The sequence below is a fragment of the Panthera pardus genome, unplaced genomic scaffold (genome assembly GCF_024362965.1).
Source record: "Panthera pardus isolate Hobbes unplaced genomic scaffold, ASM2436296v1 HiC_scaffold_1, whole genome shotgun sequence".
Lineage (NCBI taxonomy): Eukaryota > Metazoa > Chordata > Mammalia > Carnivora > Felidae > Panthera > Panthera pardus.
Genome location: NW_026526654.1, coordinates 83485863 through 83505599, shown reverse-complemented (window position 1 = coordinate 83505599; position 19737 = coordinate 83485863). Strand labels below are relative to the sequence as shown.

At 44.2% G+C, this 19737-nt stretch overlaps 1 protein-coding gene across 1 annotated transcript in view; it reads right to left on the bottom strand.

The window, feature by feature from the left end:
• FLT3 (fms related receptor tyrosine kinase 3) overlaps positions 1-19490 on the bottom strand; it is a 56137-nt gene extending 36647 nt beyond the window's left edge. Inside the window, 9 exon segments of the mRNA XM_019447891.2 lie at positions 1362-1515; positions 1613-1752; positions 2074-2201; positions 4173-4198; positions 4200-4303; positions 8199-8314; positions 11080-11282; positions 17972-18093; positions 19427-19490. Of these exon segments, the coding sequence (XP_019303436.2) occupies positions 1362-1515; positions 1613-1752; positions 2074-2201; positions 4173-4198; positions 4200-4303; positions 8199-8314; positions 11080-11282; positions 17972-18093; positions 19427-19475 (1042 nt within the window). The 5' untranslated portion in view covers positions 19476-19490.
• Positions 19491-19737: the final 247 nt, after the last annotated feature.

Below are 19737 nucleotides of genomic sequence, written 5' to 3'. Positions count from 1 at the left end.
AACAAGAAATGCAGGCGTCTTATCCCCAGTCATAAGCCTGAGCTCACCCACCTCTACAGTCCAGATCCCTTTAAGGGTTAGACAGTGGGGTGACTGGGGGGCTCAGTTGGTTGAGCGTCCGACCAGCCGAGGTCATCATCTCACAGTTCGTGAGTTCGAGCCCCACATTGGGCTCTGTGCTGACAGCTTCAGATCCTCAGTCTTCCTCTTTCTCTCTGCCCCCCCCACCCCGACTCAAGCTTTCTCAAAACTAAATAAACATCGAAAAAACATTTTTTTGAAAGAATTACATGTAAATACTTGACTTTCCTCCCAAAGAAATGTATAAAACCTCCAGATTTTACAATTTCAAGAGACTGAAGGGCTCCCCCAGCCCAACCAAGCATGTACAACCGGAGGGATCTGCCGACAGAATCTGGACGCCCTTTACTCAGTCGCAACAGCTCTCTCAGTGAGTGACACGTTCAACATAAAAGAATGGCACCGCGAATAAAACAATCCAGCCAGCAGGGTTCACCAGGGTTTTTTTTTTCTTTGAAGCGCTTCCTCATTAGTTTGGTAGGAGAATCACCCATGTCCTAGCACTTTCAGTATGGCTGGACGCTGCCGCCTGATATGAGACTCCTGAAGCATGGTTACTGTCACTTCCTCGACAACCCACCCACTTTCAGTGCATCTAACCGCTTGTCCCTTCTCTCCGTCATCGCTCATCACCCTGTCAGTTGGTGCTCAGAACGAGGATGGTAAAACCTTCGTTTTCGAGCGTAATTCATTCCGGAAACATGCTTGGATATCATAACGTACTTGTATATCACAGCGAATTCCCAGAACCATTGGCTCAGTTGTGATCATGTGACATTCGGCGTCAGGTACTACTCCTATCGCAAGACATCGCTCGTTTATCGAGTCAAAATTTCTTAGAAATGTTTGCAGAACATTGTCTTGCAGAACACCCCCAGAACAAGTTACTCCCAACCCAAGGTCTTACTGTATTTATGAAGTGCCTATTTCGTGTCAAGCTCTCTGCCAGGGTCTGGGACTACAAGTACGGAAGAGATTTTTCCCGTCCTTCGGGAACTTACAGTCTATTGGTAAGTTGTGGGAAGGCCGCAAACACAGATGGTCACGTCACAAGGCCAGGGCTAAGAGAGTGCTAAGACAGTGCCACTCAAGCGAGCATGGTTTAAGTGGAAAAGGAAGGGCGGAGGGAGCTTATATATGCAAAAGCTATTTTAATTCAGTCGTTCTCAGCTTTCTGACACTAACATTATACTGAAATCAGAATTTGCCGGACGTACCTCACATTCCACACTAAAGCAACTAAACGTATCAAGAAAGATTGCGCGAGCAGCCTGCATTACCTATGATGGTAACCAAAGCTGATTTACTGGGATGTTCGGAAGAGGAACAAGTGTAATGGCCAGTGTCGTTTCTTCCCACTGATGATACAAAAGCAAACAGAATCCGTATCATAGTTCTGTTTGTAGAATAGGTACTCATCTCAAAGTAGCTGCCCTAGGTTTTAATAAAACAGAGTTTGAATTTAATGACTTCAACCTGTACTATTTGGACGTCGTCTCTGCAGTTTCAGAAGGCAAACTGGTCATATTACCTCCTCCAAGGCTTTATTTTCTAATTCCCAGGTGAGTCCGAATCCATGATTCACATGAACAGCTTTGCACCTTATCCATAAGGGTTCCCCTACTTTAAGAAATAGTTGTGGCAGTGTGGTCTGCGGAGTCTGATTGAGATCTGGAAGGATGACACACATCCCGAGTAAGAAAACAGAGCGATTTTTTTTTTTTCCCTCATTGCAAAAATACATCCTGAACATTCGGAAGAACAAAGATTTTAGTGTCATCTCAAATGTTACAAGCTGCTTTGATGGAAGACTCCTTTAGAGACGGTCTACCCCTTTTATAAAGAAGGCAGCTGCTACAGAATCCATAATATTCCGTGCCAAGTGGCATAAGGAACTAGGGCGGCCCTGAAGGGGAATGATCACCCAGGCGCTTGCTGTTAACGTCAGGTCGTTCCTAAATCACGGAAAAGCTCACATTCTCGTGCTCCTACCTATTGTGAACAGCTTGGTACACTTTCTGCCCAGCTCATTCCTTGCACAGCACCTTATGTCTGTTCCAAACAGTTCATGAAGTACGCTTTCCTCCTTCGTGACAACAGCTGGACTCTCCCCTTTACAGCTGCAATTAGAAAAGAATTGCCATTTGACTAAACACCTTTTAACGTTACAGACGAACGTGCAGGAGAGAAACAAAGGCAAAGGTTCCAGAGCCTGTTGAAGAAAAAGGAGCGGATCAGAAGGTGAACAAACCCGGCGTCTGGGGGGGGCCCAGTCGGTCAAGCGACCAACTCTTGCTTTTGGTTCCGGTCAGGATCTCCTGGTCCGTGAGATCGAGCCCCGCGTCCAGCTCTGCGGTGACAGCATGGAGCCGGCTTGGGATTCTCTCTCTCCCTCTCTCTCTCTCTCTCTGTCTCTCTCTCTCTCAAAATAAATAAATAAACTTTAAAAAAAGGTAAACAAACCCAAGTCTAAGGTTTCTAGTTAGTTATCTGAACCCATCAACACTGGAGGGAATGACATACATTTTTATGGAAGTTTAAATTTGGGGGGGGGGGGAGGGTGGGTGACCTCTTCTGTTGCTATTCTTTAGAGAGAGAGAGAGACAATAGAAAAGGAAGCCGAAAGAGGAGGAAAAAAGACGAGAAAGAAAAGCAGGATTAGGTTTTAACACAGACTGACAAGGTGAGTGTCTTTCCTTTGAAGCCCAAAAGAGGACAACAAGGGAGAGGGAGAGAAGGTTGCAGGTCCCAGAGTCTGCAGAGCTCAAGAAGAGGAGAGGCATCACTCAGGAAGGAAGTCAGCGGGTCTACCTCCTCACCCCCCACCCCTCACCCCAGCCCCTCCTCAGCCCCCCTACCTTCACCTCCTCACCCCCACCTCCTCACCCCAGTCCCCCACCCTCACCTCCTCACCCCCACCCCTCCTCACCCCAGCCCCTCCTCAGCCCCCCTATCCTCACCTCTTCACCCCCACCTCCTCACCCCAGTCCCCTACCCTCACCTCCTTACCCCTCTCCTCACCCCAGCCCCCCCACCCTCACCTCCTCACCCCCCACCCCCCTCACCCCAGCCCCCCACCCTCACCTCCTCACCCCCACCCCCTCACCCCAGCCCCCCACCCTCACCTCCTCACCCCCCACCCCCTCACCCCAGCCCCCCACCCTCACCGCCTCACCCCCCACCCCCTCACCCCAGCCCCCCACCCTCACCGCCTCACCCCCACCCCCTTACCCCTACCCCCTCATTCCCACCCAGTCATCCCCCCCTCACCACTCCCCATCTCACCCCTCTACACCCTCACCGCCACCTTCACCCCCTCATCCTCACCCTCCTCCCCTCCCCCCACCCAGCATAAAATAGACTTGGATTCCTCCCAGGAGTGTCCCCAACTGCTGCCTTGCTGGAAGCAGGGATCACTTGCAGCCTGTGTACGACCACTTTTCTCCTCCTTATCTCTTTAGTCAAGGGCATCCTTTTCTTTGTTGACACACCATTCCTTCAGGGTATTTTTTTTCTTATTACAAGACAACAATAATTGGGTTCATTGTGGAAATCTTGGCAAAGACAGAAAACCCAAAGGAAAGAATTTTAACTGCCGGTATTCCTGCTGCCCTGAGATAACAACCGTTATTATTTGGTGGGTAGGTTTCCCATCTTTTTTTTTCCCCCCAATGCACCTGTTACATACGTACCCACAGGTGTTCTCTTCTTTTCCTCTAGAATTTGGGATCACATCCATATCATTTGGTGACCTAATTTTTTACTTCTTTCTCCTTATACTCAGTCCCATTTTTCAATAGAATTGTTTAGTAAGTTTTTGGTAGTTAAAACTGCATGAGTTCTCAATTTGTGAGAACGTAGCTATGGCACATATGAAAAATGGAAGCAAACATTTATATAGTACTATCTGCCAGCCACCAATCTCCATGCTTCATGTATGTCGATCCATTAAATCTCTGTAGCATAAGGTACGTACTTTTCCAGCCCCATTCTTCTGAAGAGCCAATTTATGTGCACAGTATGATGTCAACTCCATTAGAAAAAGACCAAAGGTAAAGTAATAATAGCCATTATCTCCGTGCCCGTCATACCTTTCACTCTGTGAATCGCAGAACACCCCACTCCACGGTCGGTTCTGGAATGCTCTCAGATATGCAGACCAGCGCGTCCTGGTGTTCCATTTTTCTAAAGTAAGGTCTCCTTAGTGTGTAAAGCAGCGTGTCTAAAGCATCATAAATTATTAACATTTTAATATTTAAAAAAAAAACTGTCTTAGTAGCCCCTCACGAAAAGAATTCTACATCGTTAAGAAAATACTAAGAAAAAATATTTTATACCATAGCCATGTCTTCTGCCCCCCTCCAAATATAAACAATAATATATCCCCTCCTCACCAATCTATTAAATTCAACTCTGGCTGAAATGCCAACTTCAGTATTTAGCTAATTTCTTGGGGTATTTCATAAACCTAGAGACAATTAAAGTTAAGTAGAATGAAGCCATGTAATAATACAAATATTAATATGCACAGGAAAAAGACTAAAAATAATGTAAAGTTTGGGGTGCCTGGGTGACTCAGTCAGTTAAGCATCTGACTTGATTTCGGCTCAGGTCATGATCTCACGGTTCATGGGATCGAGCCCTGCATAGGGTTCAGGGCTGACAGCGCAGAGCCTGCTTGGGATTCTCTCTCTCTCTCTCTCTCTCTCTCTCTGTCACTCCCCTGCTTGTGCTCTCTTTCTCAGAACAAAGAAATAAACATTAAAAAAAAAAAAAAGAAAAGAAATAACATAAAGCTTAAAACCCATGCTTATATAGTTTAAGACCCAAGTTTCTTCCCATGATTTTATCTAGAACCAGGCAGAAATATACTGATTTAAAAATGCAGAAATACAGCAGGATAAAGTTAGAATTGAAACAGAATTGAGAGGTTCAGTTTGGTCTCCCATTTGCTTTGGGCTATTATACTTCACCTCCCCCGCCCCAGCTTCTGCTTCCCATAATGTTTGACATACAAACTTTCTATTCTGTGTGGATCCCTGTGGTGACAGGGGTTCACTACCTCCCGAGGAAGATCAGTCCATTGTTCAACACACCTTGTCTGTTAAAAAAGTTTTCCTGTTCTAAATCCCAATCTCTGGTCTTACATTTTGTTTAAAAATATGATTATATATATATATATAGAGAGAGAAAGAGACAGAGAGACAGAGAGAGAGGCAAAAGAATATATGAAGTATAAATTTCAAAGCAATTAGTCTTTATTATTAAATAAATATAAATGCCCATAGACTGATATCCAACACAATAACTGAAATATTAATAAATATCTACTTTTCTGCTTCTCACCATCTCAACCCTAGGTAACCTTTATCCTGATTTTGTGTTTATTATTCCTGTGCTCTTAAAAATGTTTTCACCACACAGCTCTGCGTCCCCAAACAATATGTTGGTTTGTTTTCTGGTTTTCAAAATATGGTATCCTCAATAGGTCGTCTTCCACAACTTCCTTTTCTTATCCAACCTCATGTTGTTAAGATTCACCCATGGTTTTGCATGTGGCTATACTACATTCATTTTTTACATAGTATTGCATTGGTGAACATATTACAATCTGTTACTCCATTTTCTTGCAACGGACCTTTAGCTCGTGACCAATCTGTTGTGTTTACCAACAATAGTGCTATGAACATTCTATCCATTTCTACTAAGGCAGGTGTGTAGATTTCTTTACACAGGGGACCTGCTGGCTTATATGATATGAGCACAAGTTCAGCTATACACATAATGATAGTCTGTTTTCCAAAGTGGTGATACTTTACATAATTTACATTTAAATGTAATAACTTACATGTAAATAGGACATGGGATTTCCCATTGTTTTTTTTTTTTTTTAATATTTTTAAATGTTTTTATTTATTTTTGAGACAGAGACAGAGACAGAGCCTGAGCAGGGGAGGGGCAGAGAGAGAGGGAGACACAGAATGTGAAGCAGGCTCCAGGCTCTGAGCTGTCAGCACAGAGCCCGACGTGGGGCTCAAACCCACGGACCTCGAGATCATGACCTGAGCCAAAGTCGGACACTCAACCGACTGAGCCAGCCAGGCGCCCCTAGAGCAACTGTTTTTAAGTGTAGCTTTACTCACACATGAAAATCTTTCAGAGATTTAAAATCAGAAGCAACCATCAAGGGAGATAATTACCATCCAAAGTATTTTAACTACTTAAGCCAGGTTCCCTGACTTATATGCCGGGAAAGTTTCCTCTACATTATACTGCAATCAGGCTTTTTTTTTTTTTTTTTCCAAAATATTTCCTTCTGTGTCCTAAACATTCTCAATTCCTTCGGCTGTTCAAACTTCAGAAACTCCTGTTCTTCACTATCGGGTTGTTTTGTTTTGTCAGTACGCAGCTGAAAAAAAAATGTAGAACCGAGAAGAATAATCATCCATTAATTTCCCGGACCTGCACCCTCCATCGGAGGCGGCCGAGGTTCGGCTTTCCTGTTTTGTAGCAACCCAGCCTTACTTGCTGGTTACTGCTAAACCTGTGGTTCGCTAAACCCTTTCCTCTTTTTCACACTGTTGCCAAATCCTCCTCTACCAGGTTTTTTTGAACCTCACCACCCAACAGGATGCTGAAAGCACATTACAATGAACTTGGGTAGCTGCTGTCCTATTTTTACACTGTAAATAATAGATGAAAAGAAGGTACCCTAGGGGCTCCTGGGTGGCTAAGCAGGTTGACTCTGGCTCTTGATTTTGGCTCAAGTCACAATCCCAGCGTCATGGGATGGAGCCCAGGGGCTCACTGAGTGTGGAGCCTGCTTGGGATTCCCTCTCCCTCTCTCTCCCTCTCTCTCCCTCTCTCCCTCTCTCTCTCTCTCTCTCTCGGGGTGCCTAGGTGGCTCAGTCAGTTAAGCCTCCGACTTCGGCTCAGGTCATGATCTCACAGCTTGTGAGTTCGAGCCCCGCGTCGGGCTCTGTGCCGACAGCTCGGAGCCTGGAGCCTGCTTCGGATCCTGTGGCTCCCTCTCTCTCTGCCCCTATCCTGGTTGTGCTCTCTGTCTCTCATAAATGAATAAATGTTAAAAAAAGATTTTTTTCTTTGCCATCACTAGGCCCGTGTGTAATTGGGAGAAACAAGAAGCCAGAAAGCCATGCAGGTGGTGAATGCCAACCACACAGTCGCCTCCATAAGAACATTTGGATTGTTCCCGGCGGTTTGCGGAGTGATCTAGCATTTGTATAAATAAAGTAGCCACTAGCTCCATGTGGTTATTCAAGGGCCGTCAAGACCTTGGTCCCCAGTCACACTGGCCACATTTCAAGTGTTCAACGGCCCCACGCGGCCTGTGACTACGTTGTTAGAGCAGACACAGACCTTTCCAACATCTCAGGGAGCTCTCTTGGATGCTGCTAAGATCCTACAATCCTGTAAGGTGTGCATTTTCTTTCTTTTTTTTTTTTTTTTTTTTTTGAGGTGTGCATTTTTATCTCCGTTTTACAGATAAGAAATTTGAGGTTCAGAGAGATTAAGTGACCCGCCAAAGGTGGCAGTGACAGGCCCAGAATAAGAACCCAGGACTTCTGACTCCAAGGTCAAGGTCGAAATGTTTCCCGTTTCTTCCCTGTCAGTCAAAAAAATGGGTGGGGGAAAAGCCAAATAGAGAGTGTCCTGGTTTTTGTTTTTTTGTTTTTTTTTTTTATTTTTGAGACAGAGAGAGACAGAGCATGAACGGGGGAGGGTCAGAGAGAGAGGGAGACACAGAATCGGAAGCAGGCTCCAGGCTCTGAGCCATCAGCCCAGAGCCCGACGCGGGGCTCGAACTCATGGACCGCGAGATCGTGACCCGCGCCGAAGTCGGCCGCTCAACCGACTGAGCCACGCAGGAGCCCCATAGTGTCCTGGGTTTTGAAGAGTGCTCATTCTGATAGCACACGGACGGGTCTGTCAGAGGGTCTCAACAGGTTATGTGGATGGTGGGAGCGAGTGCAGTCATTTCAGCTACATATTGAGGGAAACCTGAATACTGTGTCCCGAGCAGCTGGCAAAAAGCTCGTGGGCTCTACACCATGCCTTCGGAATGTCGTGAATACCGAGTAGCAACGGGCACTTACTTCTTATACTCACTGTAAACAATATTGTATAATTGGTAGCTTCACTCTGAATGAAAAGTAGGTATTCTCCAGCTTGGGTTTCTGTCATTTTCAAAATGACCATGGAAACAACCCCTCTGAAAAAAAAACACACACACACAAGAAAGAGAACTAGTTATTCTGGAAAACGTGTGAAACTAAAATGTAACATTTCATACTGAGTCAGAAGGCGGCCTGGTGGCTCTCACATTCCATCTCCGACGGTGGCACAGGGGGCAGGCTACTCGGAGAACACAGCTTCTCACGCAGCCTGAGCCTTGTTGAGTTTGACTTTGACTTTGATTCAGTCCCTCCCCTCAGAGTGAGTGACCTCCATTCTAGCGCCTTCACTTCAGGCTTCTCCAGCCTCTTGGAGGGAAAACTCCCGTCCCCAAATGCACAGGCTTGGGGGGACACTCCCATCAGCAATAACGGGCTATTCCCTTCAATGGCAAGCCACCCTCCACAGTTATATTGCCCAGTCACCTGGCCACCAGTCTCAGTTCCCCATTTGCAGGCCCAGATTACCGTACAGGCAAGACGCACAGAGATAAGAAACAATGTTTTGCATGTGTCTTGCTCTAGATGATCAAGTTCAAGTGAAATCTGAGACAAGGCGTTATCCTATGGGAAGGAGGAAATCACAGATACGTAAGGATACAGAGGTCTCAGTGTTTGTGCTTTTTAACTTTTTGGATCCTTGGTAAAGATCAGTTTGGCTGGGGAGCCTTCTCTTCAAGGAAACAACTTCCGATGCGTTGTTTGGTAATACCCATTGTCATTAAAGCTTAAAATATCCTCTAGTAGTTTGTTGAGTAATGCTGGGTTTAAATTTGCACTTTCTGACCTTTCGACCCGTACTACTCAACGCTGGTCTCCTTCCAACTGTGTTAGCTGCAGCTGGGAGTTGACAGATATGTGGACTCTCAAGGCCTACTGAATCAGAATCTGCATTTTAACAAGCTCCCCAGGAAAATCCAAACGCACATGACATCAGAGACGCCCTTCCCCAGAGCTCCACGCCGCACGGTTCAAGAATACGTGTGCTTGCGTTCATAAGGACAGTAAATTCGTAGGATCCATGTTTGATTGGAGTCTGCAGGTATTTTGGCACTCTGTTTTCCTTCTCTGAACCATTCAGTCTCCTGGTGTCATTTTGTGAACTCTTGTCCATAACCCACAAAACTGTAAGAAAGTTCTCAAAGCCTAGGTGTTCACGCTTTCTGGCCCTGAGTCCAGAGACACGCTTCTATGATTCTGTACCACGGAAAAGCTGTTAAATAGTTCTGGTACTAAGTTAGTTAATCCACATCAGACCCATGACCTTGGCTAACAAATGGGACCGTCTGTCCTAAAATCCAAAAAGGCAACCTCTCATGAACTGAAAAGAAAACAACAACAACAACAAAAAAAACCCTACGTTTTTACTTTGCGTTTTGGTCTCAATCCAGTGAGAACTGTTGTGGCATAACATTTTAAGGTTACCAGAACATTTCTTGGAGCCAAAATTCTGCCTAAAAGAGGGCTTTGGTTTAACCCCAAGATACAAGTAACCAAAAAACAGAAGTGAGTAATACGGCCTCAAAAGAGGAAAGGAAAATGAATGTGCTCCAAGACTTAGAACCAAACTTCAGAATTATAGCTACTGTCCTAAAAATTACTTATGAGTTTGTTTGACCTTAAAGGAACAAATGCAAAAAGTTGGTACGAATCGGTCACAGATACATCCCCCCCCTACGTCAGGCAGGCAGGTTACCCCCTGTGGACCATGTAGGTACCACTTCCTGCACTGTTGCTGGAAACACAATGCCTCCTCTACACCATGGGACCCCAGAACACCCCCAAGAACTAGAGAGAAAAGCAGCTTTAGAATTATTAAGTGGGCATTTAAATGGCTTGTGCCGCTTTCTTCCTGCCCCTATCTGGGATCATCCACAGGGGCTGGGACAGCAGAGGGCAGCAATCGGCAGAGTTAGATACAAACTTGGCCATTAAATCACAATTCTTGGCTGAGGTGTCTTTTTCTAGATCATGAGACCAATATTCCTCGTACACGGATCCATTTCTTACTAAAACACTTTGTGACTGTCGCCCATCATTGCAATTCTGCTCATCAGACTATGAAACAAAACAGATTAAAACCAAATGTTCTTTCCCCGAGCATTCCCCAAAAACAGCTTCTGACTACTTTAAGGAGAATGTAATGAAAAGTTTCTAACATTTTACCTTTCAGACAAGATCCGATTAAAAAAGTAAGACATCCTAAAAATCCCAAATACTCTTTTCACTATTTGTTGTACATTTTTCCAGCCATTCACTGCCTTCTTAAGCCCTAACTATATCTGTGTATCTATATGTCATTTTTTAAGTTAGCCGGCTTTTTTTCTTTTTTTAGAGTAAATCTAGATTGACAGAAAAATTGAGCAGAGAGTACAGAGAGATCCCACTTATGTCCTCCCCACGCAGTTTTCACTATTATTAACATCTTGCATAGGTGTGGTATATTTGTTACAACTGGTGACCCAACACGGGTACTCCCTCAAGGTCACAGTTAACATTAGAACTCACTTTCCGTGTGGTACATCCTATAGGTCTGACAGCTATTTAATGCCAGGTATTCATGTCCTAACTGTATTTTTAGTTCAGCATTTCTCTGGAGATAAAGAGTTATAATGGATATGGATAGAAATTTGAAAAGAAACACCGTATGAACCACATTCTGCGGCCAGGATGTTTTCCTCCAAAAATCCTTGTGGGGGCACATTCCCCAACCCACCCTCTCTCCGCCCCCTCCCATCCCCCTCCCCCTCCCATCCTCCTCCCCCTCCCCTCCCCCCCCCCCCCCATCCTCCAGCCCAGTTACCTGTTTTGTAAATCAAAGTGTGGCTGGCAATTCAGCGAGCTGTGCTTAAAGACCCAGAGACAGGAAATGTTCCCTGGGGTGTTGACCAGGACTTGCAGTGTGATGGATGCAGATATGTCCACTTCCACAGTGGCCGCTCCATAAACCACCTCTGTGCTCTCGGGTTTCAAGGCACACCCAAGGTCTTCTGCGGGTTCTGATGCCTGAGTGGAAACAACGTGAATTGACTACAAGGGCACGTTTGATGCATCCTCTTCTTGGCTGGAACCTGTCTTTTTTTCTTTAATGTTTTTATTTCTTTTTGAGAAAGAGAGAGAGAAAGACAGAGCACGAGCGGGGGTGGGGGGCAGAGAGAGAGAGAGAGAGAGAAAGAGAGAGAGAGAGGGAGACACAGACTCCGAAGCAGACTCCAGGCTCGGAGCTGTCAGCACGGAGCCCGAGGCGGGGCCTGAACTCACGAACTGCGAGATCAGGACCTGAGCTGAAGTCCGAGGCTTAAGCGACTGAGCCACCCGGGCGCCCCTGACTGGGACCTTTATCAAGGAGGTTGACACCGGAGAACATGTCACTGACCGAAAATCCTATTATTCACAATTTTCTATAGAAAAGATAGATAACTTTAGGCCGCATTTCTAATATATTTGACACACTGTTGGGAGTTGAATTGTGTTCCCCCTAAAATTCAGATGTTGCATCTTAAGCCCCACTGCTTCAGAATGTGACCTTATCCAAAATAAGGCCTTTCCACAGGTGATCAAGTTAAAACGAGGCCATTTGGATGGGCTCTAATCCAGTGTGCCTGGCGTGCTGACAGGAAGGGGCAATTTGAAGGAAACACACACCCGGAAGCGTGCCATGTGAAAGTGACGACAGTGGGGCACGTGGGGGGCTCAGTAGGTAGCGTCCGACTCTTGATTCTGGCTCGGGGCATGATCTCACAGTTCATGAGTTCGAGCCCTGTGTTCAGAGCCTGCTTGGGATTCTCTCTCTCCCTTTCTCTGCCCCTCCCCTGCTCTCTCTCTCTCTCAAAATAAATCAATAAACTTAAAAAAAAAAAGAAAAGAAAATGAAGATAGAGCTCTACGGGCCAAGGAGAAAGGCCTGGAACAGAGCCTTCAGAAGGGACCAACCCTGAGGACGTCTCGATTTCACACGTCTAGCCTCCAGAACTACGAGACAATAAATTTGTTGTTTAGGTCAGTCTGTGATACTGTGTTACGGCCGCTCTAGCAAACTAATGTACAAACAATAGTCACAAAATTCGTAATAGGCGGGTAACTGTGTTTGTGATTATTGGTATGTCGATAAGAATCTACATGGCAATGGCAAATTGGTACCTGTGTTAGAAGAAACTTAAAAACTTAAAAACCAAAATATTTTCTGGGCAGATTCCCACCCCTCCACCCCCCACCTTGGCTCACTGCCACCACCATACTTCTTGGTGGCTTTAAGTAACTGAGGTTATGTTGAGAGGAAGGTGTGATAGCAACTTCTGTCTCGGGACCCTTCACCTGTCACTCTCCTAACACCCAGCACAACATGCCCACGCACACATGTGCATGAAGACACACACACACACACACACACACACACACAGGCTTCTTCAGGTGAAGAGCAGGGTAGGTAGGTCTTCTGCTACTGATCACAAGCCATACTTCTGGCTTTCTGTATTCATTTATTCAGCAAGTAACGGGTAAGTTCATGTACTCAATATCTGATAAGTGCTAGACCATCTACTGGGCACTATGGGACTAGGAAGAAAAGACATTGATTTTGTCCTTAAAGGGTTTCAAGTCTAGTAGGAAGGAATAACTAAAACACCGGGTGAAATACAATGTGCCCCATGAAAAGACACCAACTACTTTGATGGGGGCGCCTGGGTGGCTCAGTCGGATAAGCATCTGACTTCAGCTCAGGTCATGATCTCGCGGTTCGTGGGTTCGAGCCCCACGTCGGGCTCTGTGTTGGCAGCTCAGAGTCTGGAGCCTGCTTGGGATTCTATGCCTCACTCTCTCCCGGTCTCTCCTCCCACTTGCACTCCATCTCTCTCTGCCTCTCAAAAAGAAATAAACATAAAAAAAAAAAAAGGATACCTACTACTTTGAAAGGGAAATTTGAGGGGCACTTGGGTGGCTCAGTCAGTTGGGCGTCCGACTTTGGCTCGGGTCATGATCTCCAGGTTCGTGGGTTTGAGCCCCGTGTCAGGCTCTGTGCTGACAGTTCAGAGCCTGGAGCCTGCTTCGGATTCTGGGTCTCCCTCTCTCTCTGCCCCTCCCCTGCTCGCACTCTGTTCTCTCTCTCTCTCTCAAAAATAAATAAACATTAACAAAAAATCTTAAAAAAAAAAAAAAAAGAAAAGAAAGAAAGGTAAATTTGAGTGCTCTGGAACTTTGGAGAAGAGACAGGTAACTTCCAAGCTGGGATGGGGGTGGTGGGGATGCTTCATTGAAATCCAGAAATTGAGCTGGGTCTTTTTTTTTTTTTTTTAATATTTTATTTATTTTCTGAGAGAGAGAGAGAGAGTGCGTGCAGGGGAGGGGCAGGGAAAGAGAGGGAGACACAGAATCCAAAGCAGGCTCCACGGCCCGGAGCTTGACGTGGGGCTCAAACTCACAAACAATGAGATCATGGCCTGAGCGGTACTAAGCCACCCAGGCCCCCCTTAAAAAATTTTTTTTTAATGTTTTATTTATTTTCGAGCTGGGTCTTAAAAGACAGGCACAGAATAAAGTAAAAAGAAAACGAAACAAAATAAAAAAACCTGACATGCTGGAAGAAAATATTTGCAACACAGACTACAAATAAATCCCCCTAATTTATAAAGAATTTTTTTGACAATGAGGGATGCAGGACCAAAACACAAAAGAAAAATGGGAGAAAGAACTGAGTAGACAGTTCACCAGAGACAGATAGAAAGACTTGCCCTTCAACATATGAAAAAAATGTTCAAACTCAATTATAATTAGAAAATATAAATTAAAACAACACTGAGGGGCACCTGGGTGGTTCAATTGGTTAAGCGTCCGACTCTTGCTTTCAGCTCAGCTCATGATCTCACGGTTCTTAAGTTCGAGCCCCATGTCAGGCTCCGTGCTGCCAGTACAGAGTCTGCTTGGGATTCTTTCTCTCTCGCTCTCTCTCTGCCCCTCCCCTGCTCACATTCTCTCTCTGAAAATAAATAACTAAACTTAAAAACAACAACAACAACAACACTGAGATACTACTTATCTGTCAATCTGCCAAAAATTTTGAAGTATGACCACACGTTTTGTTGGTGAGGTTGGGAGGAAGCAGCTATTATATACATTTCTGGAGGAACGCACGCTGGTACAACCCTTCTGGGGAGCATCTGGCAATAGCTAATACAACTATGTGTGCTTGGGGCACCTCGGTGGCTCAGTCGGTAAAGTGTCCTACTCTTGATTTCAGCTCAGGTCATGATCTCGTGGTTCATGAGTTCAAGTCCCATATCAGGCTCTGCACTGACAGTGTGGAGCCTGCTTGGGATTCTCTGTCTCTTACTCTCTGTGCCCTGCACTCACTCGTGCCCTCCCTCTCTCTTCCTCTCTCTCAAAGATAAATAAATAAATGTAAAGAAAAGAAAAATATTATGTTGGATACTATAAAGTTAAAGACAAAAAGAATTGTACACAAAGGCTGTATTCGAGTTAGTAATTCTGTTTCTCACTGGGGTGTGGGTTAGCAATTCTGAAATCAGGTTACGTATACACTAGGTTTACATAAGTCATTTATTATAGATAATTAGAACCAGGTTTCTTACTCTCGAAGAACGAAGTACAAAATTGGAAAGAAGAAAAGGTTGAATAAACCCTTTGCTGAATTGAAAGCTGAATTGAAAGCAAAGTTATCAGCATGATTTCTGGTGGTATATACATAGATAGGTAAATAGATAGATATAGAGATGATAGAGAGATAAATAGAGTGTGTGTGTGGGGGGGGGGGGGGAGTAGTATAAGTACATACATTGCCTAGAGGCAATGACGTCCCAATAGCAATGAGCACACCCAACTCTCAGACCTTGGTTTCTAAACACCATTCTCCAGTGTTTTGGAGAGCTTTTTAGAGAAATGGCTCATTCCAGGGCTGAACTGTCCTGCAGCCCTGGAAAGTAAGGAAGTGCTTGAGAAAACAAGGGAATGTGTTGAAATGACACAGAAGTCAATATGAAGTGGCTCCCAATGGCCTAAGTTGGACAAATCTGAATACCATAATAAAAATGATAGTCTCAGGTCATAACTCATAGAATAGAATAAATATCTCTGAGTCCATATTGATAGGAATAAATTGAGTAGAAAGAAGAGATGGCTCTTCTTCACAGAATTCCACTGTATAAATGTAGAGGGAATGGGGGAAAAAGAAAATCACCCTTAGGCGAACATCACAGTAAAACTGTTGTGGCAAGATCCCCAATGGGTGCTAAAATCAGTAGGTGAAAATTGGAGGAGAGACCGGATATTTGCATCTTCCCCCAGATACTTGTTAATTACAAAGAAAACAAACAGTAACTCTGCAGTGGAGAAACCCAGCACCCACACCACATTCATCTTCAAACAGAAATGATAAATGATGACTTTAAACAATTAAGTGGGTTGGGGGAACAGTAAAATCATCTTACTTTGGTTCTAGGATATATTGGTAACACAGCTAAGGATGTAGCTGCCTATTTACTCGAGTTACATTGGCACGTTTTGTCTACTAGAGTGCTTGGTTATTCAGAACGCACCCGAACTATAAGATTCCCAGAAAGATGTCTCATCTGGGGCACCTGGGTGGCACGGTCGGTTAAGCCCCTGACTTCGGCTCAGGTCATGATCTCACGGCTCGTGAGTTCGAGCCCCGCATCGGGCTCTGTGCTGACAGCTCGGAGCCTGGAGCCTGCTGCGGATTCTGCGTCTCCCTCTCTTTCTGCCCCTCCCCTGCTCACGCTCTGTCACTCTCTCTCTCTCAAAAATAAATAAACTTTAAAAAAAAGAAAGAAAGAAAGAAAGAAAGATGTCTCATCTGAGCCGTGTGAACTGTGGATGAAATCTAAACCATTATTTTCAAGAACGCTGCTACCCTAATAATCCACTTCACGTTAAAGTAGGAAAATACCCAAAAAGAGCAGCTTCAACTTCAAGGAGGTAAAAGCCATGCAGACTGCACATGTTTGCAGCATCTAGGATTTGCAGGATTGTCTGTTAAATGCTGTTTGAGAGCAATTAGGTCTTAATCCAACCCTGAATATTGCATAAGCATACAATTTATACTGCATGAAAAATATAATGCAGGACTTAATACTAGGAACCAAGACCCATTGTTAGCTCTTTTTGAAGACTGTATTTTATAAGAAAACACTTAAACGTAAGCAGCTATTTTCTTAAGTTGAAAAGACAATAAAAGTTTAAAACATCATGGCAAATAATATTAACATTTTTTTGTCCACACTGAAATCCTGTGTATGCAAAATGTCATTATTAATAAGCAATATGTTATGAGGCCAATTTCTGTTAAAAATCTGACATAAAAAATCATGTTTTAAATCAGAAGTTTTATTTATTTATTTATTTATTTATTTATTTATTTATTTATTTTTAATGTTTATTTATTTTTGAGAGAGACAGGGACAGAGTGTGAACAGGGGAGGGGCAGAGAGAGGGAGACACAGAATCTGAAACAGGCTCCAGGCTCTGAGCTGTCAGCCCAGAGCCTGACGCCGGGCTCGAACTCACAAGCCATGAGATCGGGACCTGAGCCGAAGTTGAACGCTTAACCGACTGAGCCACCCAGGCGCCCCCAGAAGTTTTATATTCTTATAAAATTCACACTATTTTTAAAATTTGAGAATATTTTCGCTATCTCTGATTTTAGGGGGGTGGGGAGTGAAGTTCAGGGCATCATGTTATGTGTTTAGGTATTACACCCATGTAAAAGAAAACAGTGACTACCCATCGGCATGAATCCTTCACTGAAAATGTTCACGGAATCGGCTAAGGTATGCTCCCTTTTTGCCGTATATTTCTAATATTTTGAAATATTTTCAGTCCTCTATTATTTAAGCTGCCTTCCTCTGAGTAAATACCTAAGCTGTTATACGAACTGCTTGGAGGAGAAGGGTGATGAAGAACAAAGGTGGAACCCAACGGAGCCAGAGTCGGATAATAGAGCAATCTCATGTCAGCTTAATGGGAAGTCACTGAAGGGTCCAAGCCAGGCAGTGAAGGATGTAGCTGTGCCTCAGAAAGAACAGTCTGGCAGCCCTGTCTGAGATGAACTCTAGAAGGAAGAAGTCCCTTGCGATATCATTGGGATTATGGGGGAGATACTGAGGGCTTGAATTCTGGAAGTGGCTGTGGGACCAGAGAATAGGAGATTAAGTGAGAACTATCAAAGCAAGGAAATTGACAAGACTTGGTAACTGACCGAATGTGAAGGTAAGGGAGAGAGAGGAAGCAGCCCAAAAGGATGCTGACCTTTCAAGCCTGGGAACTAGACAGGGGCCGAAACAGAAATCAGTTAATACAAGTATAGGAGCAGGTTTGGGGAAGTAGAGATGAAATAAAATAGGTAGATTTTAATGAGCAAACGGAAAACCCATTTTAACCATAACCAGGAGGCAGTTGGAAATTAGGGGCTCAGGTTTGAGGGAGAAGCTTGGGTTCTCTTCAAGGAGAAAGGGTAATTTCTGTTACTTATTCATGCTCAGCATTGGTGTCCTTCCTGAATTCAAACCCGAGAGAATGTGATCTGGATGGAATGGAGTGCATATGAGTACATAATATACTTACAAACACAGAAAGAAAAATCCATATGGCCATGGCAGGCCTCAACAGCTTACAAAGTATGGTCTCTAGAGAAAATAGCTAAAGTTAGAATTTTAACATTACTTTACCATGGGATACGATGATGATATCCCCAGTGATGAATCATTGTTCTTATGATTGATTAAAACACACTTGATCACAGGCAGATCTTGATTTGTAATAGTCTCAAATATCATTGCTGAAAAAACAACTGTAAAACAAAATAAAGACAAGGATGTTGATAACACGCACACCTTGAAAAGAAAGTATGTATTCATTGTACAACAAAACAACAAAACAAAATTAATCTGGCAAAGGTGGCCAACGGGAAAGTACGTATGAAATACAACTTCATCAAAATCAAGTCTCACTATGAATCAGGGGCAGGGGTACTTGGAGCAGTGCTGTCTTCTAGAAGGTTCTGCAATGATAGAAATAGTCTTTGTGCCGTCCAATGTGATATTGACCATGTGAAATAAGCATAGTGGCTGCTAAGAATTTGAAGTAAGGGTAGTGCCCTGAGGAACTGATTATTTGCATGCAAGCAGTTTCTTCTTCTTTACGGATGCTTGTGAAATGTTTCCTTTCTGCCCTGAAAGTTTTAGAATTAGGTGCCTTACGGCCAGTATTTTCATCCGTCGTGCAAGATGCTCAGGGGGCCTTTTCAATCCAGAAACTCATATTCTTCTCTTAGGAAAAGGTTTTTGAATTATTTCTTTGATCCTTTCTCTCTCCTTCACTTTCTGTTCTCCTATCATTTGGATGTTTTCCCCCAAATGATTGACGATCCTGGACAGCGTGCTCATATATAAGAATGAAGTCTGACTTGCTGTCCCATCGTCTCTGTATGGTTACTTTTAGGTTTTCTCCTGGGCTAATCGGATTCCCCAGGGGAGACTCCTCTCTCGTGTGGGCAGCCCACGTTCTGGGAGCCTGCTGCTAGCAATTTGTACTCGTGTGGGGGTCCTGCAGTGGAAATCGGGTTGCTTTTCGGCTTTCTCATCCTCTATTTTATGATTCAGCTTTCTTCATGCGTTTGAAAGCTTTCTAAATTTTATTTTCTGCCTCTCCAGAAAATAAGTTTATGTCTTTAAAAAAAAACAAAACTGTGGGGGAAAGTGGGCGATGGGCATGGAGGAGGGCACCTGTTGGGATGAGCACTGGGTGTTGCCTGGAAACCAATTTGACAATAAATATCGTATTAAAAAAAACCAAAACCGTCATTTGGGGGGCCTGGGTGGTTCAGTCGGTTAAACGGTTAAACGTCCGACTCTTGATTTCGGCTCAGGTCACGATCACACAGTTCGTGGGATCGAGCGGTCTGTTGGGCTCGGTGCTGACAGTGCAGATCCTGCTTGGTATCCTCGGTCTCCCTCTCTCTCCGCCCCTCCCCTGCTCACGAGCGCGCACACTCTCTCTCTGTCTCGCTCTCTCCCTCAAAATAAATAAACTTAAAACAAGATCAGATAAGGTAAAATAAAATGGTATTTCTTTAGTATCAATTTCTGGAAGTGGAATTAGTGGATTAAAGGATATAAACCTACTTAAATGGTTCTTGGAATGCATCGCCATTTGGTTTTCCAAAGGCGCCATGCCAATTTATATAGCTACATGTAAGGTGTGAATTTAATAGTTTTACTACAATCACATTAGCATTTAGTCATTATGGACTTTTAATTCCCTGAATATAGCTCCTAGTCTTTTCTCCCCCCTTTTTCTTTTTTAAAAAAAAAATCTCTAGACCCAACATGGGGCTCGAACTCAGGACCCCGAGATCAAGCGTTGCATGTTCTTCCGTCTGAGCCAGTCAGGTGCCCCAACCCTAGTCTTTTAAAGGAAATCAAATGAGCACAGC